Genomic DNA, 21100 nt, shown 5'->3' with positions numbered 1-21100 from the left:
ACAAATATGAAATAATATATATGAACATGAACATGAACACACCAAGTCTCCATGTGAAATTTGTTGAAAAGTAAGTGAATTGCATAAAACAAAGGTAAAAATATGAAAAATAACAGTAGAAATTAAAAGCTATATAATAGGTTCAGTAAAGTTAAAAATTATTATGGAAAAATCACAAGATATTTACGCAGTGTAAGTCTAAATAATATTAATAAAATTAGTATAACTGCAAACTGAGTAGAGATAGAAAAATAACAAACTGTGAGCTGTTTTATATCCATAAATATGGACACTTAGTCATATAAAATGTAATCTCATTACTTTTATTGACTTACTAGATAGATTACACAGTTGTAACTTTAAAATACACATAACTACTAATTAAGCTAATTAATATTCTCACACTAAAGATCTTCTAATCCATGTTTAAGCTAGTTTGGCCATTGAGGTTTTTTATCAGATGATACATGGTCCCTTGAGCACTACCTGGCAGAGTTCTGAAGGGTTCTGAGCTCTTTGGAGCTTGCACTGAACCCTGGCTGAGAATTGTCCATAAGAAACTATGCCTTCTGGAACATGGAACACCAACTAGGAAACTGCCCTCCAAACAAAAGAGAAAATATTCACATTAAAAAAAAAACAAAAACTAGCAATCCTGTTATGAGTCAGTGTTCTCGTTCAAGAAATGAACATTCTAACAATTTCTTTGAAGAGACACAAAAAAGATTACTCCCAACTCATTTTTTTTAAGATTAAGATTATAGTGGGCCGGAGAGATAGCATGGAGGTAAGGCGTTTGCCTCTCATGCAGGAGGTCATCGGTTCGAATCCCAGCGTCCCATATATGGTCCTCCCGTGCCTGCCAGGAGCAATTTCTGAGCCTGGAGCCAGGAATAACCCCTGAGCACTGCCGGGTGTGACCCAAAAACCACAAAAAAAAAAAAAAAAAAAAAAGATTATAGTAAAATACGGGGGCCGGAGCAGTGGGGCAGCGGTAAGGTGTTTGCCTTGCATGAGGCTGACCTAGGACTGACTGTGATTCAATACCCTGACACCCCATATGAACCCCAAGCCAAGAGCGATTTCTGAGTGCATAGCTAAGAGAAACCCCTGAGCATCATGGGTGTGACACAAAACAAAACAAAAAAAGATTATGGTAAGATACAGAAAAGATGAAAATTTTATAGAAATAACAGAAATAGTATGTTAGCTAATATTTTGCTTAAGAGTTCTGCAGCTATAATTGATATATATCCCATTTTGTTATTTAATTAGCAAGCATTTTATTAAATTGGTTAAAATCTACCAATTTATAAAATTATCAATTATATAATATATACTTTATAGGTTGTTTATCACAGGATTTTTTTTGGAATTTTTGTATAATTATTGTTTTGTAATTTTATTTTAATCAAACTGGGTTACATTATCTTTCACAGTAATATTTTAGGTACATAGTGATATTGAATCAGGGGCATTCCCACCACCAATGTTGTCTTCCCTCCAACCCTGTTCCCAGCATACATCCTATATCCCCCTCTTTTACCCCCTTAGACTCTATTTAAATACATATACAATATTTTATAGGTAAAATAATTTTTCTTCATTAAAAGTTTAAAATTAAAAACTATGATCATTTTAATACTCAGACTTTTGAAACAATCAAGACTAAATAACCATAGTAAAACTTTAGCTAACTAAAGTTTAAAATGATGTTATCACCCTGATAAGTTAATTTAAAAATGTTATAATAAACCTAATCATCACAGAGAAACATAGGTATTATTTTCTTTAAAGCCAACTCTATCACTTATCATCTGGGATATGCAAATACAACAACAATAATATAATCTCACACCAGTGAGACTGGCATATGTAAAGAACAAAATCTACCATTGGGGGCATAGATATGATATAGTGAAATAAATGTAAAAATAGGTGGATAAAAGGAACCTTCACCCTATGTTGCTATGAAGTTGTGTCAATATCTTTGAGTAACAATATGGATACTTCTAAAAAATGGAGAATTGAATTTTCATATGGCCCAGAAATTACATTTCTTGGCACCTAATGTAAGGACCTCAAAAACACTATTTGGAAAAGAATGTTCATTGCAGAACTATTCACTATAGACAAGATCTGAAAACAACCTGATTAATCAAGAATAAATGCCTTGACAAAGAAAGTGTGAGATATGAGTATGTATTAGTGTTGTGTTTATATTCGCAATGCTGTACTACTTATCTATAAGAAAAAGTGAAAGCATGCAATTTCTGTTATGTTCATATTACTGGATATTATGATGAATAAAGTCAATGAGGAAAAAAGGGACAGATAAATATGTTCTTTTTCAGAAATGGAACTAAAGAAAAATGGGTGAAAGAAAGAAGCAAATAACCAAAGGCAACAGAACTAAAGACCTAGACTACAGGACTGAATTTACCTGTGAGAGGGAGAATGTATGGGTCAGTTGGATACTGGTGGAAGCCAGAGAGCATTTTTGTGGACTGTTTGACCCAATGTATGCATGAAAACCTGTCATTAACAATTATCAATGTTACAGGATTAAGAATATCATAAACTAGTATAATTCAAATAAAAAGTAAAATTTAAAGCATTTCTTAATATCAGTAATAAAACAACATGGTCATCAGAACTTTACTTCAATATTTGAAATTATCACAATAAACATACTTTTCCTAGACTCTCATACTAACCTTTCTCAAATATATTTCTAAAAGCAGGTATTCTTAGACATTAGGTATAGTATTTGGTAAAGAGAAAAAAATTGTTATATCCTAATATTATAAACTTTCCTTTAAAAATTGTGTTCAGCATTCAAGCATATTTGAGCATTTAAAAATGCAAAATTTGATACAGCTAGCTTTAAACCTATGAATTCTATACAGTCTAGATATCATTTCACTGCGGGACCAAGGGAGTAGGCTCATTTTGCTTTTTCTTTTTTAATAAATGCGAAATTTATGGAGCTGTTTTAAACCATAATTTCATTCATCTTATGATCCAAGTGACATCATATAAAATAACATTTTTTGTTTGTTTTTAGGGTCACAGCCAGCGGCACTCGGGTCACTCCTGGCTCTGCGCTCAGAAGTTGCTCCTGGTAGGTTTGGGGGACTATGTGGGATGCTGGGATTTGAACTGGGGTCTGTCCTGTGTTGGCCGCATGCAAGGCCTTACTGCTGTGTTATCAGTCTGGCCCCTAAAATAATATTTTTAATTTAACTATATATATAGACCCCAATATATATGAACTTTGCACTCCATGGAGAACTAAAGAGATATCATATGCCACTGTAATGATTATACATATTATATATATATATTTTTTTTTACTTTAGAAAGGTACCAGAAATTCTAGTTCATTAATGGTCTGCATTGAAAATCTAGGTGAACTTTTAGTGGAGAATATATCAGGACCAATATCTTTCATTCACTTGACAAATTTTTATTATACTGTTTGTTGTGTACTATAAGAAACTCTTATTATGTGATAGTGAGTGAAACAAGAGAGTGTGTCATTGTGTTGAATAAATGTCCAGGAATAAGTGAATCTTCTTAAGAAACAGAAGAAGACAAGCAAGAGTCCATTAGGTCTAGACTAAGAATGGTTTATATCATTTTATACTTTTCTTTCCTCTGAAAATCTTCCATTGCTCCATTATGTGAAAAAGTTGATAATTTCTATACTTTTTGTATTTCATTACATCAGACTATAACCCTTTGAGATTTTCTGAATAAATTAATTTATTATAATAATAGTCAGCATGGAAAGGCTTTTTAAAAGACAAGTCACATAGACAATCTCAGTTACATTGTGAATTAGGTATTATTATTATTCTCATCTAATAGATAAAAGTCAGTAAAGCTCTGCATATCATACATATTGTTATTAATTTAATTTTTCTGATTCCATCATTTTAATGAATATTTTAAAATTTATATGAATGACCTATTTATGCATGTAATCACTTATGCATGTGTGCATTGTTTCATGACTAGTTGAATAAACAATAAATTATATATCAAAGAGCATTTAGGATCTTATTAACTACAACTCATCAATACTATATTTTCCACAACTATGTAACACAGGGAAATCCACATGACAGACAGTATGCACTTCCCTCACCAGTTTGGTAAAAAAAAAAAAAAGAAAAATTATATTTATTTTCAATGGAATAAGTTGACTTAAAAAGTGGATATCTCTTAACTTCTGACGCAAAAGCCCAAGCAGAAGCTTAATGAGGATAAGATGGAGGACTGATTCATTTATCAAATGCTGATATTTGGGATTATGAGACAATAAAACTGCCTTCACAAAATTTATATTCCTGTGAGAAAGAAGATAGACAAAGCAACTTCTAAATTCTAACTTCTAAATTCCAGACAAAATCTCTACTATATTAGAAAAGGGGAAAAAATAAAGAGAGTTAGAGACAGAAAGGAGAGAGAAAGAAAGATAGTCGAGCTTTTGTTTGGTTTTTGATCAAGTTATTAGGACAGATTCAAGTTTCAGGGTAGATTCTGGGAACAAAGGCTACAGATCCAACTTTGTTTATCATTTGTGTTCTGTGCTTGTTTTCCACTCTCAAACTTTGGCACATAGAACACAATCACTGCAAGTTGGCACCATCTTAGATACCAATAACCTTCATAAGATCACAGAAATCTCTATTCTGCTAACTACTATGGAGGAAGACCAGCCAATTCATATTACTGCTCAATATTGACATTATTCAGTCCCTAATTTCCTTCACATCGATACAATATTGGTTTCTCTATTGGTCACCAAAAGTTGATTTATTAAAACACATCTCAGAAATGTTTTCAGAAAGGCATCCTGATGATCTTTTCCTTTTTGTTGATACCCTACTAACATTCAGAGTTAGAAATTTATTTATGGGGCCGGGCGGTGGCGCTGGAGGTAAGGTGCCTGCCTTGCCTGCGCTAGCCTAGGACGGACCGCGGTTCGATCCCCCGGCGTCCCATATGGTCCCCCAAGAAGCCAGGAGCAACTTCTGAGCGCATAGCCAGGAGTAACCCCTGAGCGTCACAGGGTGTGGCCCAAAAACCCAAAAAAAAAAAAAAAGAAATTTATTTATAGAACAGGATAATAGCAATTTGATGGTCATGAAAAGATGAGGTTTTTGTTGAATCACAGAAGAGGGACTTTAGACTAGATTCAGAGTTCAGAGGATAAAGTGCTGACTCCAAGTCTTCATTAAGTATGTGCAAATAAGACACTATGATGGGTCATAATGGTGCTAGTTAGCAATATTTCATTTACAGTGATAGAACATGTGGCCCAGAACATTAGAGAAGCTCAAGCCCAAAAGATCTGCTTTCCCTGCCAGTGGACATGTGGGGGGAGAGGAGGAAAGATGCTCAGTCAAGGCAACTAAATATATTTTAGATCAGTAATAAATCTAAATCTAAGATATTCAACTTAAAGATGTTTAAGACCTTCTCTTTATGTAAAGATTGCCTATACACTGTGTGGCCATGAAAAATATTGGCATAACTTTGGGTCTTCCCTCAAAATATTTTAACATGTAGCATTTGATTACATGAAATGCTAAAAAAATTTTAGGCAGAAATAAGGATGCTTCTGGACAGGATGAAAAGGATCAACTTGACATAATATAGCATAGGATGTGTCAAGCCATTCTTTTTTGGTGGGGTGTTTGGGACACACCCAGTGATGCTCAGGGATTACTCCTGGCTATGCACTCAGAAATCGCTCCTGGCTTTGGGACCATATGGGACGCCAGTGGATTGAACTGTGGTGTGTCCTAAGCTAGCATGCGCAAGGCAGAGATGCCTTACCACATGTGTCACTGCTCCAGCCCCAAAACATCATTTGTTTTTATTAAAAAATAAAATACATGAAAATTTTTGGAAGAAAAAAAGCCATTTTTGGAGAGTGTATTTGGTTCCTAAGCAGTACTTAAAAAGTATGTGAGGACCCCATAGGGTGAGTTTTGGCCAACCAGGCCAATGGCTCAATGTAAGGGCTTGAGGGCATCATGCTGCACAGACCCTGCAATGCTGTGGATACTCAGGCCACCCAAGAATTGTAGGAGACTTTGGTGGTTTCACCTGGCAGTGCTGTGGGATCATGTGGTGCCAGAAATTGAGCCATAGTCTGGTATATGCCAAGAATGTTCCCTAAACATTACACTCTCTTGGTCCCTCTGAAAATAGACTTTATGATGTCTCAAGTAAGTATGATGATAATGAAAGACAAGTGGGGCACCCACCCACAATGAACGTTCTCTGCTTGTACACAGTGAGAAATAATCTTGGCCATTGCCACAGGAAGTTGGCAGGATCTTTTTATAATTAACTTCCTTAACCAGTGGGCTGATTTATTTATTATAATGAAATTCCTAATCTAATTGGAAATAGAATTTCCCCCACCTAATCTAGCCTTCCATATTTCTGGCTCCCAAATAATTGAATCTCAAAACAATGATGCTGAGTGATAGTTTGGGCTATTACTACTTACTAAAAAAAATAAATAAGGGAGGAGAATGCTGCTGGGCTTGTTTTGGGGGAAATTTAAATCTTCAAACTGAAGATTTAACTTTAGACTGAATTTAACTGTGGATAAAGATATGATATTTCTCTAAATGAACTTCTGTAAATCTGGTTAGTGTCTGAGGGAGACTTTTGGCAACAGTGTGACTTTGGCTTCCTTTCATTTTGGCTCACACTTGGTAAGGTCTCTGTGATCTAATTCTCAATTATACAATCCCAAGAATGTTCTTTCTCTTAGTCTATTTTACATAATAATGCACATGTTATAATTATCATAATATTTTTTGAGGCCACACCTGGTGCTAATTCTAAACTCAGGGGTCACTCCTAACAGGATTCAGATGTTAATTTACAGTGTAAAGATCAAATCTAGGTCAGCTGTGTGCAAGGCAAGTGCCTTACTTACTGAACTATAGCTAGACCTAGATTAAAAACAATTAATAATCAGCATTATAATAATAATCATTTTTAGAATTCAGTAGGTTATAAGCCTTTCTGGAACTATTGTCACACCTGAATGACTTCTTAAAAGGTAGGCATAGTGGATTAATGTAAATTTCAGGAATAAAAATCAGAGCCCCTTCTATTTACCTCAGCTTTTTATTTCTGAGATTTATTTTCATCTTCTTGTTCTTAAGCCAAAGTTTTGGCAAGGGCCCTTTCAAATGTCAGTGTGGTTTTGAGCCAAATATGAAACTCTGTAGCCCCTGGGAAAACCAAACACCTGTTAACTACGCTTTTTTCTTTATTGTCCATCTAATTGTGATTTACATCCCACACTAGAACAGTGAGAGAATTAACTGTCCTCTAGTAACTATTGAGTCTGGAAAGAATTTTCACCTCCTCAGGACACATGTTATTGAAGAGAGACAAAAATGAAATGCTAATAAGAGACCTAATGTGGTACAGATTCAAATAATCTGTGCTCTGTTCTGTAATTTCAGTGTCTCTCTCATATACCCTGATAATGGACCTGAAACAGTCTGAACTGCCAAGTGTAAAAAGGCACAGATTGGAACATGAATTTCCATTTTCACAACCCCATGGAGAAAGTGTATATTAACGATGAATTTGGCCACTATAAGAGTTTGCCACAAATATTGGACAGTCTGTCCTATTGTACCCATCACTCCCAGAGGCATTTAGTTCATTGCTTGTTTAGTTCTGGATTCACTGCCCCGTTTTTTTTTTAACTCAGTCCTGGCAGCCAGATATTGGTAATTGCACAGCATCAAGCATTATTTGCTCCTTTTACTTATTCCTTTTCAATCAAGAATAATATTTACCTTTTTTTTCATAGAAATTCTACTTTGGTTTGTATTGAAATGTTTCTAGTGATAACAGATTTAAATTTGAGGAATGTGTGACAATGGTAGAGGGCAACACAGAATGTCCATCAAGTGCTTACAAACTCTAGCAGGCATCATTTTCCTCCAAAATGTCTCATTAGGTTCCCCAGACTTGGCCTTCCTACCTTTTGCCTCCTGCAATCTAAGTTAATTGAGCACAGGCCTCACCATGATACACTGGTCCTTTAACAGGAGAGTAAACTAATTCTGTCCATCGTGGTATTTGCTGTCTTAACGATCCCACACTACAGGTTTCGATAATTAAATGCAGGTCACCTCAAGCCTCCCAGTTCAAGCCTGTCTGAGGACACATTGAGTTCTTCCTGATGATTAACTTAGACCACCTGGTTTTAGAAGCCATTACGGTTGAAACTATGGTTTTGCTGTTGTGCATGACACCACATTAAAATAAATACTAAACTTCAGCAGAACTGGACAGTTGGAAAGGCTAGGGTTTTTCAGCTGTGGAAAATTGTGACAAATAAAATTTGAGGCTCTGCTTCTGGTAAGGATCTCAGAGTAGCCTTTATATCCTGGTCAGTATGATCCAATTGTCCTTTGGGACAATATAACATTGGTAAATGAGTACCCTTTGTTTTAATGATCATGTCCATTCATCTCAAGTTGGAATGGGCTGTCAGAAATAAAACAAATCTTTAAAATGATCTAATAAGAGAGAAGTTCCAGGAAAGACTAAACATAACTTTACCTGCAATGTGTGTGTTTTAAACAATTGATTTATCTGAAGGAAATTGGAGTGACTTTAATGAGTTTGGATTTCATTTAACCTAATGCTGATTTTGCATATTAAAGAGATTTGTCATCTTTAAGAAACACGCTGGATGAATACTTAAAAATAGACCAACTGTATGTGAATTCTACATAATGTGGAAAATTTTGATTGCTCTATTAATAGCCAATGTCTTTGGCCTTGGGAAGGCGGGGTGACAGTGTTTTAAAAGATTCATCATTTCTGCATAATTAGTTGTGAATTTCTAAATATCCAAGCTGAGGAATTAACCAGAAACTGGAGCTGTAATCCTTCAGTGTCCCTTTTAATATTGTTCCATAGTCATCATTTATCTGTGTTTTCATAATTAGTTCAAAGCCAATTGTGTTTTAACTCAACTGCCTTGGCTTTTTGTAATTTGTTGAATGTAATCACCCAAAAGGGAAAAAAACATAGTCAGAAAATTGGGGTTTGATGAGATGAGCATTTTTGAATGACTTATGGCCTATTTCTGAGCTTGGTTTATTTTGAAGGTAAAGTGCTCAAGCTGGGACCTGATACTTGGATTTTATTTGGAAAAGTAACCAAAAAGAATAAGTAACTTGGTTCCATATGCTGAGGAGCCTATAGTAAGGTTCTGGGCTGTTGAATACAACAGTTTGGGGTATTAGATTTTCTCTCTTCAAGATACTTACTTAATGTCTGTGTATCTGATGAGATGTAGTTAGGCCTGGCACTGGCCTAGTTACACATAGTTCAGAGAAAAATGAAATAAAATGTAGGTGCCAATTATCTTCTTTGCTTTTATTATTATTATTATTATTATTATTATTATTATTATCTTGCTTACCTATTAGCCAGGTCAGCCTTGAGATTTTCAAGGCAAAAGATATCAGAGTACAAACTCTTCAACCTTTACTTCTCTGTCATATCTCAGGGGGTTGATCTATAATTTCATCATTAAAAGTGATTGTTTGGCAACGATTCCAAATTGGGACAGCAATTATGAAAATCAAACCATGGACTTGGGATCATTTACAAGAAACAAAACAAGATAGTCTAGTTGTACAGTAGAAGTTTTCTATTCATAGAAGAAACAAAACAGGTTTGAAGAAAGAATTCAAAGAGATGAGTTCATATTTTGAGGATTTGTTGGACCAGCGCTGCAGATCCCTTGAGTATTTTCAGAAATAACCTCTGATTACTGAGCCAGGAATAGCCCCCCTGAGTACTTCTATATGTGGCTCAAAAACAAATCAATATATAAAAGGCAAAGAGTGTGTATTTGGGAAAAAATTAAGGAAACCAAACAAAAGAGAGGTTTTTAAAATGATTCTAATAGTCCCATGAAGATTCATCCATAAAGAATAAGCTAAAGTGCTACATTTTTGAGATAAATTGGGGGAAACGTTTGCATTACTTTCTCTAGCATGGTCCTCAAAGGAGAAATATACTAGTCAGCTTCTTTTTGTAGGTGAATATCTTGAGTTTTTCACTGGAAAAGAAAAGACTACACAGATGGCAAGTGTGTTTTTCAAGAGGAGATACTCAGGGCCCTTAACATTCCTGTGAGTTAGTTGTATGTTTTACAACTAAAAAAACATTTACTGTCGACACTGGTGGTGGGAATGGCCCTGACTCACTGTATACCTGAACTTCAACTATGAAGGACTTTGTAGATCATAAGGGTTTCAATAAAAAAAAACCTAACAATATTTCTAAGTATCTATGATCCACCAGGCCCTGTGAATGAATGAGAAGCAATCTTTTTTTTTTTTTTTTTTTTTTTTGGTTTTTGGGCCACACCCGGTGACGCTCAGGGGTTACTCCTGGCTATGCGCTCAGAAGTCGCTCCTGGCTTGGGGGACCATATGGGACGCCGGGGGATCGAACCGCGGTCCGTCCTAGGCTAGTGCAGGTAAGGCAGGCACCTTACCTTTAGCGCCACCGCCCGGCCCCATGAGAAGCAATCTTTAGACTAACGTGCAAAGGAATAAATAATCTCAAATTATAAGTGACACAAATAAATGCAAAGTATCACAGACAAAATTTAAGAAAGAAGTGAAAAGATAAAGAAATAATGAGAAGACTTCCTGGAGAAAAAAGTCCAAACTGAATTAAATCAGGAAGTCTGAGTAGGATTTATGTAAGGGTGTGAATAGAAGAATATAGATATGAAGCCATTCCAAGAGCAAGGCCATGAGAACAAAGGCCACAGAAGCTCCTAAGGCCAGAAGCCAGTATTGGTGATGAGTGCATGCCTACGAGGGGCCTGACCATGTTGGATTTCTGGTACCCTGTAATCCCCTGAGCAGCACTGTGTGTGACATGGTAATGCCCAACTACCTATGACCCAAGCAGCATGTCATCTGCTGGTTCTTTCAGTATAGGATGCTGCGAATCAAACCCAGATTGCCTACATACAAGTCTATTGCTTTATCTACTGTACTATCGCTCTGGCCCCAGGAGAATGTATTTTGTCCATGGCTAATGGAGAGTCCTAGAAGAATGTTGGTAGAATATGGTTGGATTTTTCACTTCAATAGAATGAGGCAGATGCTTGAGGGCATCTTATGCTGTAAGGCAGATGCTAAAGTCTCGAAGGAGGTGCCCAGGGTGAGGGGCACAGGAGAGGCAGTGTAATGCAGGTCAGCTGAGGCCCTGTGGTTTGAAAGTACAAGGCACACTCCTACTATCATTCCTTGTGTTGCTAAAATGCTGGCAAGATAATTAAGAGAGAGTCCTAAGGCAGAGATTTCTAGTGAGTGAAAGATATTTCCATTTGAACTTTTACCCTTGAGGGTTTTGACAGAGTTTATAATACTAGTGGGTAGCCAAAGAGAAAAATTACAAGTGTTTTTTGGGGGGGAACTTGGTAATGAGATGATGTTGATTTTAATTTTCTTTCTTTCTTTCTTTTTATTTATTTTTTTGAGAAGACCCTAGCAGTGCTCAGGGAGCTGAGGGTGACTTCAAATGCAAAATTGGTCACTGTGGTCCTGTCCTCTGCTTGAACCTGGATGCAGTGCCTTTTTTGAATGAATACTGGGGGTTACCAAGGTCACTGGTCACTGGGGTTATGGAGCAAGGTAGTGAATGAAGGGGATCAAACTTATGGTGGCACTCAATTCAAAAGATTGTTCTTTTAATTTTTATCACTTAGCTAGGTCTAAGATCTTCATGTTAGCCTTCAGTTCGAGCTGGAGATTCATTGCCTCAAGAATTCTACTGCAGTATTCTCTGCCATCTATATTTTGCAGCTGGTTTAGTCTCATTTTCTTCTTCATCTTTCTAACTCTTTACCTTGCTCAAGTCTGCATTAATGTCCATCTTGGCAAATTAGAATGGGGGAGCTCTGTGAAAACAATCCTACACAATCTCCGCTGCCTGATCCTTCATCTGCTGTACTTCTATACCCTTGTTTCTGCAGCTGCCTCTATGCTAACAACCTGGACCTTAAGACATATTTCTAATCTTGTGTTTAATGGGCTTATAGGCAGGCCTTGAGAAAGCTGGTTTCCTTTGTCACTTTCTCTGGCATTCAAATTAGCAAGCTGAGAATCAGGGCATGTGGGGACTCAAGTGCTCTGAAAGGGAACCCCCTCACTCAGCATGCAGTGAGGAGAGGGTGAAATGGCAATGCCTAAGCAGCAGCCTGTAGATGGGGGTGACAGAGAAAGGTTCTGGATAGTACATTATTTAGAAGTCCTAGAATATTTCTGTGAATATTTCTGCAAAATGCTTCTCTGTTACCTGTGAAAAATGTCAGGAAAAGAAAAAAAATGGAATTCAGAAAAGGCAATTCTCTTGGAGAATATAAAAGGAGTGCTTCAAGGTCTATTAGCAAATTCTATTCTGCACACTGGCAGCACTAATACAAAACCTTGTTCCTTAGTTCCTTAGAGCCTGAGGGGAGGTGTGTACATGTGTGTATATGTGTGTGTGTGTGTGTGAGAGAGAGAGAGAGAGAGAGAGAGAAAGAAAAGAAAGAAAGAAAGAAAGAAAGAAAGAAAGAAAGAAAGAAAGAAAGAAAGAAAGAAAGAAGGAAGGAAGGAAGGAAGGAAGGAAGGAAGGAAGGAAGGAAGGAAGGAAGGAAGGAAGGAAGGAAGGAAGGAAGGAAGGAAGGAAGGAAGGAAGGAAGGAAGGAAGAAAGAAAGAAAGAAAGAAAGAAAGAAAGAAAGAAAGAAAGAAAGAAAGAAAGAAAAAGAAAGAAAGAGAGAGAAAGAAAGAAAGAAAGAAAAAGAAAGAAAGAAAGAAAGAAAGAAAGAAAGAAAGAAAGAAAGAAAAAGAAAGAAAGAAAAAGAGAGGAAGAGAGAAAGGAAGGAAGGAAGGAAGGAAGGAAGGAAGGAAGGAAGGAAGGAAGGAAGGAAGGAAGGAAGGAAGGGAGCACTAAAGTGAGGAATCACCTCTCACCATACCTTAAGCACACACTTTTTTGTGTGCTTTTCTCTTTGCTGTTTCTATTTTCTTTCATATCAATTTGACAACATCTACAAAGATAATGATAGACATGAGCCCTAAATGTCTTTTCCAGGGTTGCATTGAGCACAGCACACTCAGAGTCATTTTATTTCCCATACATTCTCCCTCCATCTCCCAATTAGGACTGAGCAAAGGCTTCCTGGGTTGGGATATACAGATGACAAGTCCTGGCACTTTTAAAAGGTGGATAGTAATGGAGGAAAATATTTTGCTGGTAGTTCCTCTGGCATGATCTTCTTGTCCCTACTTTTCAGAGGGTTTTATTCTATGAATCATCTTTTGTTCAGAGGTTCAAGTCTCTGGCAAAAGAAATGGCAAAAAGCCATTCTTTTCAAGTAAGGGTTTGAGCTGGTGGTAAATTTCATGAGCAAAATGAACTTAGGGACAACTAACTTTCAGGTGAGACTCATTTCCCTTTGTTGAACAATAAGAAAAGAATGTGAAAAGAGCAGGTTCACTGCTCAACAGGATGTGTATCACCTACTATAAGTTTATTTTTTTTTTATAGGTTAGGACGTTGGATAAAACCTGGCAGAACTCAGAGGCTATTCCTGGATCTGTGCTCAGGAGTGACCTTTTAGAGTGACTCAGGAAATACTGGGTATGTATAACATTGGCAGCTGTATGCAAAGCAAATTTTTTACCCCTATTACTATCATTGGAACTTTTATTTTTGCTTTGTATAACTCATTTAAACAGTGCAATAAAATTTTACTTAATTTTCTTTACTAACCTTTACAAAGGTTAGTTATATTCATTGGGAAAAAATTGTCAAAATAATGCCGCCTTTCTTAAAGATGTTCAAGTTGCCTGTAGGCTAAATCTCTTCCCCATCTACTTTTCCTCTTCTCCACTCCACATTAGAACCCCACTATCATAGGGAAAGATGCTACAAACAGAACCACAGAATTTTTCCCTGGCACATTTCAAGACCTCTCACTTCACTTCAAGACTCTCACTGGCTCTCTTACTGTTTCTCCTGTTAACTCCAGCAGATTGTCTTGGTGGATTCTTCATCTTCTCAATTTGGGAGGAAACAGTTCTCTTTAACACAGTTTACCTTCCACTCTTTATCTCCTTGGAACCCACTGCCTTCTATGCCACCTACTTTCTGAAACTCACATTGACATCTCCAGACAATTCTGATATGTTCAACCCCTATCCATTGCCTACATAACACCTCCACTAATCTATCAGGTGTTTCAAACTTAGCATGTGCAATATAAGCCTTGGATTTCTCATCTCATGTTCAAACCTCAGACTTCTTCATTTCACTGGGAATAACTTGATCCTTTCTAGGAGCAAAACTCTTAAGTCATCTTTGATTCTGATTTATCTTTCAACCCTATCTCAACTGATCAGTGAATTGGGTTGTATAATTAATTAGAACTGGTACCAGTTAGTTTTCATTCTCTGAATTGTGTGATGATCCATAGGTAACTGCCATTAATTACATGTAGTTAATTAGAATTTTTAAAAATTAGAGGGAAAAAGAAACAATCCAAGAGAAGATGCTTAGGAAAACTACTATAGAGTTAACTAAAATTCAGGAAAAATGAATAGAGAAAAAAGGAACAATTCAGAACAGGGTTGGAAAACTACTATAAAAATGAAATGTGAAGCTTCAATTCCTTCCTCTGTGCCAAGTGGCTCTGGTATGGGATGTGCAGATACTCCATATTTCATCACCACAGAATTCAAGCAGCCTGTGCAACTCACTGCTGTCTACAAGGCTGCTAGATTCCAGGTACTATTATCTATCTAAATGGCTGCCATTGGCTCTAGATTTTTGCTTCTTTCATCTTCACACTACTATAGTCAGAGAAATCTCTTGGAAAAATTTCAGATAATACCTGCTCAAATTTGTTGATGCTACCCAAGAATGTCTCTTAAAGGTAAGCCTTTTGAATAAGGACAAGATCTCTTTAAATTATGGAACACCAATGAATATTGCTCTGAACGCAATATAAATTTTAATATCTCCCTACAACTCCCAGAAGCTCTGTTCTCTTGGTCCTAAACTGCCTTTACATTGTCATTTCCTATAACAGTTGTCTCCCTTTAAAAAACCATTTACCTTTACAATTTGGCTGTGATCAACAAAGCTTTGAATGTTGTGAATCCCTAAAATGTGGATTTATCTCAGTCAAAACTGTGTATTACTATAATGTATTTTCTCTTCCTTGTGGTTCTCTTACTAGCATCCTTTCTCTATCTTATTGTCAGATACTATATATAATAATACAGCATATAATGTGTTAATTTATTGTTAATAAATTTGTGTTACTTAAGACAATAGCAATAAAGTAAAGTTTGTGCATGGATCTCTGACAGTAGATGGGGCTGGAATTTCTAACTCCTTGAACTGTATAAGTTTAATTGCACTTGTTTATTGCATCTATTTATTGCCCAGCAGAGATATTGGTCCATTTACTTATAGCTAGAAAACTGCAACCATGAAAACTTTCAATAAATGAATACATTTTTAGAACTGGAAGGAATTTTTCCATCATTCTTGGATGAACAAGCATCCAAGAACACAACAAACAAGTGAAGTAGTTCAATGTGGATCCCTAATAAAAATGAGGGAAGAATCTGAAGTAGGGATTGGCCTGGTCCAAGGTATATTCACCAATCAAGTCTATGATAATTAAGAGAATTTTATTTCCCTATATCACAGTCATAGAGACACTGACAAACCACAGAGCATCAACAGGCTCAATCACCTAACTAAAATGCCATGAGTACTTGATGCTTTCCTTTTAAATAAGCATTATCAGAATTCAAGCTTTGTTTATGGTTCTTTGATAAATGGTAGCAAGCAAGGAAGAGAGTTCAAGTTCAGGTTCATATCTATTCTTTTGGTGTTTGTTTGTTTGTTTGTTTGTTTGTTTTTTGGTGCTAGGAGTTCACCCATCAGAACTCTAGAATTATGGGTGTCTGGTATTAAATTCAGAGCCTATACACATAGAACTTTAGCCATATAACTATCCCTAAAAGCTATTTTCTTACATGCTAATATTAAATTTCCTTTTCCCTCTAAAGCAACATATCAGTGTTATTTAGAAAAAGAAAGTCAAAGTTTCATTATTCAATTGCTAAATTACTACTTGAGGAAAGATGCCCTTCTACAAATGTTTGTAATTATGGTGCTTAAATAAAGATATTATTCAAAGAAAAAAAAAGAGAAAATTGATTTGCATCACTAAAATATTTCTGATATCCAGAAGTAAAAAACTCTCCAGATTACATATTTTCTTGTATCTTTAAGGAGATGACAACTGAATATACAATTTTTTAATGTCAAGGGCAGATGAATTTTTAGTTGCCAATTCTAATATCAAAAATACAGCAGTAAGGAAATTTCAATCTCATAGGCAGACCTGTTCATAAAGGCATAGCTAACAGGCTCAGAGCTACACAGTGTATTGCTAGTATAGTTAGTGTGATGCCTGGGAAACTCCATCCATGATTCACTAAATGGTTTAAATTTCCCCAAGTAATTATGAAAAAAGGTATCAATATAGTCATTCCTTTATTACTGAGACAACTTTTGGTGAAATACCTAAATTGAAAATAAATTCCTCATAGACTACAATGCGATGTCATGGAGATTATACAAGAAAACAAATATACACATAGACGATCCTCTGTACATACTAGAAAATTAGATCTCAGGAGAGATATAAAACTTGGACAAAGAATCAATAAAGAGGAGGACAGGAGGCAGAGCATAGTAAAAGGTGTAGTCAGTAGTTCACAAGAAACAGAGGAGTCCCACATGGCCAGTGTGCTCCTGCAAGCATGCTTTACCTGGAGTGGTGCTCTTCATTGCTTTCACTAACTTGCCCCTTCCAGCTCCAAAATCATTATTTCCATAGTCCGGGTTCCTGTCAATATCACTGCCACCACTGGCAGAATATGCACATATTTGGGGTATCTTGTCCTAAATGAGTAATATGACACCATTAAGATTAGTCACACAAGAGAATAAGAGAACATCAGTGTGGGTAGGAAGCAGAATTCCATTCTCACTGCCCCAGCCTAAAAATTACTCTCCTTTGTCTGTGAAGCTGCCTCCCATGAGACTGATGCTGAAATAGGGTCTATATGAGAGTTGGTGCCCACACTTATCAATGTTCCAGGCACTGGAAATACCCAGTTACCTATTTATATTTTGTCCATGTTTTTTATGGGGTTTAGTTTTTCCTCAAGTGTCTATTGTGAGCATATTTTTAACTGGTTTCTTCATTGGCTTTCAAGCATCAAAGAGTGTTAACAAATTTAATCATGTGAACAAAAGGATGCATTTTTGTCTAATTTATAACTTTTTAATACCCTTGAAAGGATAACACCCTTTAGGAAATGTTGCAAATTCTAGCCCAGTTTCATTCTCACACTAACACCCTAAAGCCTAAACCATGCAGGGGTCTCAAACTCAATTTACCTGGGGGCCTCAGGAGGCAAAGTCGGGGTGATCCTTGAGTGCAAAGTCAGTAGTAAGCCTTGAACATAGGGGGGTGTGACCCAAACAACTAAAACGAAACAAAACAAAAAAAAGATTCCTCTAGGGCAGGGCCACAAAATGTTGTACGGAGGGCCGCAAATGCCCAGCGAGTTTGAGACCCCTGGTAGGCGATGCAGACATCCCTATTGTTCAACTTGCACACACAGCCTGACCCTCAAAGATGCCAATGGTGTGGTGATAAAGCGATATTCTGAATTGCTGAGGAGCTGATTCAGTGTGACTAGGTTTGACTCTACTCGCATAGGCAGAATACTAGATCATGACTAAAACTCCTGTGTATTTTTTATTTATTTATTTTTTTTGGTTTTGGGGCCACAACCAGTGATGTTCAGAGGTTACTCCTGGCTATGCTCTCAGAAATCACTCCTGGCTTGGAGGACCATATGGGATGCTGGGGTATCAGACTAAGGTCTGTTCTAGGCTAGTGCGCTTAAGGCAGATGTCTTACTACTTGCACCACAGCTCTGGCCCCTACTCCTGTGTATTCTTTTTTTTTTTAATTTTTTATTTTTAATTATAAGAACAATGATGCAAAGAAAGAGGACAAGGTAAAGTTACAGTGGAAGGACAATCACCCATAAACAGAGTTCTCAGAAGAAATCCCCTTGCTGACGCCTAAATTTTGAACTTACAAAGAACATTAAGAAAAATAAAACAGAACCCATGTTCAATTACTTGTCCACAAGTCCCCAGATTGTAGTACATTATAACATTTCTTAGCAGTACACAAAGCAGTCTAAAGCCATGAAATTTATGTGACTCCTTAAACATTGAAGGCATAGTATTTTTTTACATTTTCATGCACATGCATATTAGTTTAAGTAAACATCAAAAGTTTAAGTGTTTTTTTTTTTAATGTTTAGAGTCAAAGGAGCACCATAAAAATGGTGTTAGAGTGGCAAATATTGTTTCCATAGGCCCACCTAAATATGGGGGACATGGAAAGGAAAAGCCTTGGCCTAAATACAAGGAGACCCTACCCCTGAAGTTTTCTGGCATAAGACCAACTCTAGGCTCTAGGCAAACTAGTTTGTTCAATCCAAGTCATTGTCTGTATCCTGTGTATTCTTAAAGGTGTTTGAAACTGTTTGCCATTACAGCCAACTAAGCTATTGAAATCTATCCATTCCAGGTAGTCCAGGTATAGGTGTATAAGGTGGCTTTAAGAAGTCTGCCTATGAGGATGTCATTTGGCTATTAATTAGAAAACTTAATTAGATTTTAGGATATAAGTCTCCTTAGCTGAAGTTATAAGTTATATACATTTCTAACTTTCCTTATTCTTTTATTTACTCAATTCATCCACATGTTCAAAACAAATATTTATTGATTTATTATTATGTAAACAGATATTTATGAAGGTCAACACTGTAACCAGGCAGTGTGTAAGATGCGCTATATAGAATTACAGGTAGTCTATCAGGATGACTTCCATAGATGATAACAAATCTACTAGTATGATTCCAGGGTATTCACATGAATAGAGCTTTAGCAGAACCCAAGTAAATATTTGGAAATGAGGAGAGCATTTTTATCCCTCATTTTGCAAACTCTACTGGAACCTGGATGCCATACTGGGTATTAGAAATATGAAGCTAAGTTTTGCTCAAAACTTTTTATCTCTTGAAGTCAGGAAAGCAATTCTAAGTTCAAAATTTACAGTGGGTGGACTCATAGTAGCATAATATGGATGAGAGTTCTATAGATCTGTGCATCTTGGTGGGTATTGAATAAGGATAATCTGTCCAGTCATTCAGTGGACGATTTTGCACTGACCAGCATTGAGTAATGTCCCCACCTTTGGGATTGTCCAAATACCAGTTAATGTCCCCATCTATTTTACCTGATTAATTACCCTACAACTCTTAGTGATATCTTTATGTTCATTCCCTTCTTTATCCTCTCCTCTCCTCCATCTCTCTTTTTTCCCACTCCTCCCCTCCCTTCCCTTTTATCCCCTTCTCCTTTCTTCTCAAACTCTCCTCTCTTTCTGTCTCTCTCTCTCTTTACACACACACACACACACACACACACACAACACATACACACACATATACACACACCAAGCACAGAGTCCTTGGGGCCAGTCAGAATTTTTTTCCTGAATCATCAGAATTAGTATCACTAGGAAGGTGAGGAACCCACCCTAACTATACCAATGCAGACAGTGGCTGCCTGTGGGTGATGGGAAGTGGTCCTCTAGGTGATTTTAAAGCCAGACAAGTTTAGGAACCTCTGATTGAACAAGTCCTAATATGTCTGTGTTTAAATATAGGCATGATAGAAAACACCAATTTCCTTTCATGCCGCTCAAATCAGCACTCATTCAGAAAGACATAATGAGTGTAAGGCATGGAAATTAGAGTCCCAGTCTCAACACCCTAGTGATTTTTTTCATGGACTCTTATGAAGTTCAGAATCTCTCTAAAATTGTTGTTCTTTCCTGTAAATTTAGTCTATGGAACCAAATATCTCTTTTCCCATTCTTGCCTAAAGTCCAAAAGTGGTGACAACTAAAAGCAAAGATAGGCTTTGGTTGATTACAGATGTGAACTAATCTGAGTATTTCTTCATCACAGTTGGGAAAACTCTAGAAGAAATAAATATTCATGGGCATCCTTATGCCATAGTGAGAGTGTCAAGGAACAGAAGAAAAGTTAAGGAAAGTACTGGAAGCTCTAGCAATTGATGCATGTCCTTCCTACTGACTTTCTCTGTTCTGTGCATCAACAAACACCAAGGTGTACCAGCCTCACCAAGTTGAGAAATGGGCAGGTTGAATATGGTCTAACTACTAGAAAGGGGTCAACAGATGAGAGCATTAGTGACCAAGTAATTCTAACAAATATCACTGAGCCCTGACTGATGAGCCAAAAGCTAGTCCCAAGTGCATCTCTATGCCAAGAGGCTCATATACCATATCAGAAGAGGTGCTACAGCAAAAAAAAATGAAAACTAGGGAAACACAGATTTCCAACTCTGACATATCATCACTGGACCATTCCATGCCTCAGTTTATTACTCTAAATAAATCTAATATACTAATTTTTTATTTTACTTATCTACCCTTAGTGGGCTCCTTCTATCTCTCTAAGGCTACTCTGGTTTCTCCCCTAGATTCCCATGATAATCTTTATATTGGGTCCCAATGCAGCCTTTCTTAAAAATCAATATATTTATTTAAGCACCATGAATACAAACATGTTTATAGTTGGGTTTCAATCATAAAAATGTATACCCCCTTTACCAGTGAAACCTTCCCACCACTACTGCCCCTTATCTCCCAACTCCCCCACCCCCTGCCTGTCTTTGAGACAGGCATTCTATTTCTCTCACTTTACTACCATTATCATGATAGTTATTGGTGTAGTTATTTCTCTAATTACACTCACCAATCATTGTGATTAGTATCATGGGCTTCAAATCATGTGCTAGACCTTTAAAACT

At 36.7% G+C, this 21100-nt stretch overlaps 1 protein-coding gene across 1 annotated transcript in view; it reads right to left on the bottom strand.

The window, feature by feature from the left end:
- The window catches only part of NCKAP5 (NCK associated protein 5), a 564957-nt gene that overhangs the window by 65153 nt on the left and 478704 nt on the right, over positions 1–21100 (bottom strand). Inside the window, exon 15 of the mRNA XM_049773574.1 lies at positions 16939–17071. Within this exon, the coding sequence (XP_049629531.1) occupies positions 16939–17071 (133 nt within the window). The remainder of the gene's footprint in view (positions 1–16938; positions 17072–21100) is intronic.

Source organism: Suncus etruscus, chromosome 5, assembly GCF_024139225.1.
Source record: "Suncus etruscus isolate mSunEtr1 chromosome 5, mSunEtr1.pri.cur, whole genome shotgun sequence".
In the NCBI taxonomy this organism is placed as follows: Eukaryota; Metazoa; Chordata; class Mammalia; order Eulipotyphla; family Soricidae; genus Suncus; species Suncus etruscus.
This window is presented reverse-complemented; position numbering and strand designations above follow the sequence as displayed.